This window comes from Pelobates fuscus, chromosome 6, assembly GCF_036172605.1.
Source record: "Pelobates fuscus isolate aPelFus1 chromosome 6, aPelFus1.pri, whole genome shotgun sequence".
NCBI lineage: Eukaryota > Metazoa > Chordata > Amphibia > Anura > Pelobatidae > Pelobates > Pelobates fuscus.
Window position 1 is genome coordinate 270,987,029 of NC_086322.1, and position 7,374 is coordinate 270,994,402.

The following is a 7,374-nucleotide window of genomic DNA, read 5'->3' on the forward strand; positions in this document are numbered from 1 at the left end:
AACCCCTCACTAGCTATCTGAATCTTGTACTAAATGGAAATTCCACTACTTCCCACATGTATTTCCCACAAATTACACATTGCTACACACATCACTCACAGCAGCCCAAACTTATCACTCACTCCCTCGCTCACAGCTATACACACATTACACACAGCGAGCCTTATACATCACACACAGAAAGCCACAACACACACCTCACACACAGTTACAACACTTTCAGTCACACCCAAATCACACATCCAGTAAACATTTTTAATAATTATTCCCATTACATAATATTACAAAATAACATAGGGGAAGAATTTCCCGGTGCACACCCTAATAAAATGGGCTGAATCGGAGGATAAATAGATTTGCACATTCAGACAGAGCACATACAGACATCAAGATGTACACGGGTCAGATCGTCATGTTTGGGCTAGCACTGCTACTCACCACTGTAATCGTCATCAAGGCAGATCATCATGGTAAGTGACATTATTCTGATTCAAATCTAATAGCTAATTTGTATTATAGCTACATAACATGTCTACAAATATTCATTAAATTCTAGTTATTTGTTACAAGCTTTAAGGGTTGTTTTGTTTATTTCCTTTCATTGCCAACTGGACCAAAGGACTCTTTCCCCCTGCGTGCCAACTTCAGATTCTCTTAGTTTCTATGCTTAAATTAATCAGGCCCAACAGCAATTTCCTATCCATCAGATTTCTCATTTTGGACCCCATTGTCCATGAATGTCATAGAACCTCCTCAATAATCTGATCTTTCTTGAACATGTGAAAACTATACAGTGCCATCTTTCACTAAAATCTTTTTTTTTTTTCTCTAAAAGATCACCTAGTTCCCTAACCGTATAAATAGTTAAAGGACCCTGTTTCTATTGAATTTAAGCATTTGTGATATTTATTGTGCCACCCAAGCTTGTGACCGACCTACGTAATGGGCAGTCATCCAAAGCTTCTCAAACGACAGTCTTTATTGCCTAACATTGTGCTGTTTATTGGTTACGTATATGGCCCTAAATAAGCCGATTATTATATATTTTAAAGAAATATCATTCTGACTGCTACTATTGATCTTAATCAGTTAATAAAGTACTTTAAAACCCCAATGCAGAGACACATTCGATCAATGTCCCATTTTAATATGAAGTCACTGTTAGTGTAATGTTCCACGGTAAACCAAGATTAGAAGCACCCTTTCTTTTTCGAATTTACAATACTTACTGTACTTACTAATGTATTTCATTGTTGTATCAGAGAAGCCTGGAGTTTGCCCTCCTGAGAGACATTTTACTCCCTATTCGGATATCCCTCATGATAAATGCAAAAGTGACACAGAATGTGAAGGTGACAAAAAGTGCTGCCCAGATAATGACTATAAATTCTGCAAACCTCCAGCAAAAGGTGAGTAAACAGCATGTGAGAACGCTGAATAATACATTAAAACAAATATATATATATAGAGAGAGAGAGTTCTAATAGCAGAAGTTATTACTCACTATCTTTCCTAATAGCAGCTTATATACCCCACCATCCCACCCATAGCCAATAGTAGCCCATATTCTCCACCATTCCACCCATAGCCAATAGAAGCCCATATTCCCCACCATCCTACCCATAGCCAATAGTAGCCCATATTCTACTACCATTCCTCCCTATAGCATATAGTAGCCAATATTCCCCTACCATTCCTCCCCATAGCCAATAGTAGCCCATATTCCCCACCATCCCACCCCAGCCAATAGTAGCCCATACTCCCCCAACATTCCTCCCCATAGCCTGTAGTAGCCCATATTCCCCACCATCCCACCCATAGTCAATAGTAGCCATATTCCCCACCATCCCACCCCCAGCCAATAGTAGCCCATATTCCCCCAACATTCCTCCCCATAGCATGTAGTAGCCCATATCCCCCACTATCCCACCCATAGCCAATAGTAGCCCATATTCTCCACCATTCCACCCATAGCCAATAGTAACCCATATTCCCCCACCATTCCTCCCATTAGCCAATAGTAGCCCATATTCCCCACCATCCCACCCACAGCCAATAGTAGCCAATATTTCCCTACCATTCCTCCCCATAGCCTATAGTATCCCATATTCCTCACCATCCCACCAATAGCCAATAGTAGCACATATTCCCTACCATCCAACCCATAGCCAACAGAAGCCCATATTCCACTACCATTCCTCCCCATTGCTTATAGTAACCCATATCCCCCCACCATTCCTTCCCATAGCCAATAGTATCCCATATTCCCCATAATCCCACCCATAGCCAATAGTAGCCCATATTCCCCACCATCCCACCCACAGCCAACAGTAGCCCATATTCCTCCACCATTCCTCCCCATAGCCTATAGTAGCCCATGTCCCACCACCATCCCACTCATAGCCAATAGTAACCCATATTGCCCACCATCCCACCCACAGCCAACACTAGCCCATATTCCTCCCCAAAGCCTATAGTAGCCCATATGCCCCCACCATCCCACCCATAGCCAATAGTAACCCATATACCCCACCATTCCTTCCCATAGCCAATAGTAGCCCATATTCCCCATTTTTATCCTGCCGATAGTCAATAGTAGCTCATATTCTCCCACCATCCCACCCGTTACTAGTAGTAGTAGCCAATATTCCTCTCATCCATTACCATACACAGTAGTGGCCAATTCTCCGTGTCACTCCCCATAGACTCAATTCAATTATTTTGACCTACAATTTGCAATTTTTGCGTAATTTATTAATTTATTCTCCAAACGTCTCTGTTTATTGAATAAATCCCTGAGTAAACTAAGATTGCGCAAATATGTGAACTTGTTTTATTTATAACAATATATGGGATTATAGAGTCTTAACTATTTTGTCACATTTTATATCAATTTTTTTGTGCTAATGTATGGTATGGTATACAACTAGCCATCTTGTTTGTGATATGTATTGACAGAGAGATCCGGAGAGTGTCCACCAGCTCCAAAACCTGAAATCAAAAATCGTGAGGACTTTTGCTCTTCAGACAGTGAGTGTGCTGCTGGATCCAAGTGCTGCTTTGGTTCAAATGGAAAGACTTGTCTACCCTGTGATAAAGGTACATTTCTCCCTCATAATCACAAAAACAAACATAATGTACTCCTCTATAATTTTCCGTTCCTGATACCTCCATTGTACTTGTTTGTTCTACTCTTCTTCTCTTCTTTTCATATTCCTCTTCTCCGTTTCTGTCTCCCGTGTACTGAGCGTGTTTTTTTCAGTTCAGTTCTCCTTCCCCTTGTTCCTTCTCCCTTCTATCCATTTCTGTAAATTCATCCTTACCCCTCTTTCTCATTCCCTCCATCGTGTCATTTTATCTCTCCTTCTTTATTTACATCTATCTAAATTAACTTTGGTCTATACATTATTTTACATGCTGCCCCATTCCTTCACACTTTTAATTTCCTCTCGGTAAAGAAAGTCCATGCTGAGTGCCCACTATGCAGAAATTAAAGGACCACTATAGGCACCCAGACCACTTCAGCTCAATGAAGTGGTCTGGTTGCCAGGTCCATCTAGGGTTAACCCTGCAGCTGTAAACATAGCAATTTCAGAGAAACTGCTATGTGTACACTAGGGTTAATCCAGCCTCTAGTGCCTGTCTCATTGACAGCCGCTAGAGGCGTTTCCGCGCTTCTCACTGTGAAAATCACAGTGAGAAGACACTGACGTTCATAGGAAAGCATGTGCATGCGTATTCAGCAGTGACGTCGGAAGAGGGAAGAGAGTTCCCCAGCGCCGAGGGAGCCAAGCACGGGAGAAAGGTAAGGGTTTAACCACTTCAACCCCCTTCAGGCTTGCGGGAGTGGGACCCTGATGGTGGGGGGGACCTAAAAACTAGTTTGTTTTCCTGGCACTGTAGTGGTCCTTTAAATACTGGAACCTAAATATTTCCAGTTAATGTTCTTCAACAACCCCAGTCCCCGGTTTATTGCGGCCTTGCATTTGCTGATGAACCTTGCAACTAGGCAAGACTGTTACAGAAATATTATAGAAGCTGGTGATGTCCGTTCAGAAAACAAAGTTTTAGTATTGATACATAGGAAGAGGTCATACGTAATACATAAATACATGAAACATAAATATATGATATGATATACTAGTTTACTCTTGGGTTATCGTTTTCTCATTATCCGTGTCATAACTATGTCATCTCCTTATCTTTCTTAGCAGTGAAGGCCGGTAACTGTAAACAGACAGAAGTCATTCAATGCGTTTTACCCGAGCGTTCTCTTTGCAATACTGATTGTTCTTGTCCCAATGATGAGAAGTGTTGTCCCAAAGATTGTCACTTCGAGTGCCAGAAGCCTGTGTGAGGTAAATTATACTTACTTACATTTTACACTGTTTCTAAGTTGAATATCTCTAGAAATTTTACCAGATGACTTAGGGCTCCCATCAAGAGGGTAAACACAGTACCACAAAAGGGGCCCTGTAACAATACGTGCTTCAGTTTGGGAGAAATACATCTCTTCTCTAACCAAGAGGTACAGAAGACCGAAGACTCTTTATCAGGCTGGATTGATAACCCCTTCAAATATAAAATCTATATATATAATCATTTAATTTAATTTATTTGTTCAGTGGTGTAATAGCCTGTTATTAACCCCTTAAGGACACATGATGGAACTATTCCGTCATGATTCCATGTTATTCCAGAAGTTGTGTCCTTAATGGGGTTAATGTCAGGAATATTTTTTTTAGAAACACTAACTGATGTCTGGCATGAAAGTAATCTCTAAAGCAGTTGCTCTGGTGTGATCATTTGTAAAATGCTCTGATATCCGTGACGCCAATGTTTAAATCTACGTGATATTGACTGATTTTCATTGATAGACTGACAATGCAGCACAATGTTCTCTTTTTCTAGGTTAAAGAATAATATCCACATTCAACACTATTTTCTTGGATGTCTAATCATAAGATAATGTCTTGAAGCGTGTTCGTTCATGAATGGTGAAAAGTTATTTAATACGCTATACTCCAAAACGAATATTAAATGAATATATCAAACTGCCTGTAAAGAGTTCCTTATGTCTTTTACTATAAACGTATCCCAGTGTATGCTCAATGCTCACCATTTGAATAACCTGCAAATAAAAAACAATTTCTATTGTATTTCAGTGTTTGATTCTATTATTTTGTAACTCTGATATAAACTAAAATACATATAACTAAGAAATAGTGCAGCGGCTCTTAAACCGTGTGGAACCATTACTGCCATACTGGGGTGAGGCAAAATTCTTCCGTGATGCTATGCACTGGGGCCCGCACAGTCCAGGTCACCAGATGGGTAACACTGCTTTATTGCTCACCAGGGGCCTGGTCAGGTGCCGCAGCCCTTTAAGAGCCTGACCGGGCCCCTGTGATATCGGCCGGCTGGGAGGAAGTGACAGCCTGTCACTTCCTGCCAGATACACAGTGTGCCGTGCTGGAAGGAGGGGAGGAGAAGGCTAGAGGCAGTTCAGGCAGCGTGAAGGCAGAGGTGAGGCCAAGGCCATGCTCACTCCCATCCCTCAGCCAGGACCCCAAAAGAGCCATCCTGAACACAAAGGTAAGCTAACAGGAGGGTAGCTGTAAATATAATAATTATAACATGTATGTGTTTATGTGTGTGTAAGATTGTGTGTGTATCTGTGTCAAGGGGTGTGTATGTGTCAGGGTGTGCATGTGTGTATGGGTGTGTGTGCTCGCATCTATTTGTCAGGGTGTGCATCTGTGTGTATATGTCAGTGTGTGTATATATGTGTCTGTGTGAGCGCATATCTCTGTGTCATGTGACAGTGTGAAATGCGCATGTGACAGTGTTTGTGTGGGTCAGGGTGTGTGTATCTGTATGAATATGTCGGTGTATGCGTGTGTCAAGGTGTGTGCATGTGTCAGTGTGTGTATCGGTATCAATATGAATTTGTGTGTATGTATCAGTGCATTTATATGTATCTGTGTATTAATGTGTATGTATGTATGTCTGTGGTAGTGTATGTGCATACATCCAAGCAATCAAACTCAAGTACAACATGCAAACACAGTCCTGCAATCCAACACAAACATTACATACAGGCACACCTCTGCATTCAAAATTATATACAAACACACCCATTCTCTCAAACACCAATACTACACACAAATGTACATCCGCATTTAAAAGTCAACATTACATCCGAAAGCAAACATTACATACAAACACACACATTTTTAAAAAATACTAAAATCATATACAAGCACTCCTTCAATTAAACACCAACACAATACATTATACTGTAGCACCAGTATATGCTGTAGCGCTGTACAGATACACAAACTAGAACTTTACTTTGACTTGGGGGCCTTGAAAAAAAATATTGAAATATTAAGTGCGCCTTGAACCTAAAAGGTTTGGGAACCACTGCTGTAGTGTATTTTAAAGAAGAAGTGATGCTTTAATTTAAACTGAGATGATATAAAATAATACATATGAAAACAAGCTCGACCTCAGATAATGTTTTTAAGCAATCTAAAAGTCACAGTCACTACTACCAAAGTCCACCACTTCTAGTTTAACAACAATGAACGTAATCTAATACATTTTTATGACATGTGCACAGTCGCCTTGTCGGCATATGCAAAAAACCCAAACCAATACCCATTTCAAGGAAACACTGACACCAGGGTTTTGGCAAAATTATATCACAGCTTTTATTGATTATTAACCCCTTAAGGACCAAACTTCTGGAATAAAAGGGAATCATGACATGTGACACATGTCATGTGTCCTTAAGGGGTTAACATAAATTATAAAGGTCATTGTCAACAGCAGGCCCACGTTGGCCTGCACAATTACCACAGTAGTTTACAATTTAACCCCCCACATAACATAATACCCAAACATTGTAACATTTTAACTTAACATTGAAACATGACCATTGCCACCAAAGGGCACCATTCATTGCCACCAAAGGGCACCACAAGTGTAGGGGCATACCGAGACACCCCTACACACCCCGGTTCAGAGCTACCTACGAGCTCGAACCTACCAAACCAGTCCAAAGCCCTGAACTCCAAACTTTCCCCCCCTCTTTTCTCCCACCAACTTTACTCTCCATCCCCCGCCACAGCTTATAGCTCGGCTCCTCGATCTCCTGAGCGACACCCCCCCATCCCCGAGGGAAAAGATTGCCCTCTGGAGGCCCTCCTGGAAACCCAGCAACAGAAAATCTAGGCCCACTTAAGAGAGGTGGACCCCATCTTGCCTATAATAACCTGGAAGCATGTCTTCCAACTCCCTGTGCCTAATTACAACCCCCCCCCCAACCGATTCAGATATACCTTATTAACCTTACGCTTAATTTTCACC

The 7,374-nt window shown here is 41.3% G+C and overlaps 1 protein-coding gene across 3 annotated transcripts; it reads left to right on the top strand.

The window, feature by feature from the left end:
- The first annotated feature begins 358 nt into the window (after positions 1-358).
- On the top strand, positions 359-5,092 carry LOC134614878 (WAP four-disulfide core domain protein 5-like). Of its 3 annotated transcripts, none has more exons than XM_063459121.1 (5): positions 360-470; positions 1,263-1,409; positions 2,959-3,099; positions 4,212-4,358; positions 4,912-5,092. In XM_063459121.1, exons 1-4 carry the CDS (start codon positions 392-394, stop codon positions 4,355-4,357), a joined length of 513 nt encoding a protein of 170 aa, XP_063315191.1. In that variant the 5' UTR covers positions 360-391; the 3' UTR covers position 4,358; positions 4,912-5,092. The 3 variants fall into 3 exon arrangements, with proteins under 3 accessions (XP_063315192.1, XP_063315191.1, XP_063315193.1); XM_063459123.1 differs by having other exon boundaries at positions 4,215-4,358; XM_063459122.1 differs by lacking the exon at positions 4,912-5,092 and having other exon boundaries at positions 359-470; positions 4,212-4,363.
- Positions 5,093-7,374: the final 2,282 nt, after the last annotated feature.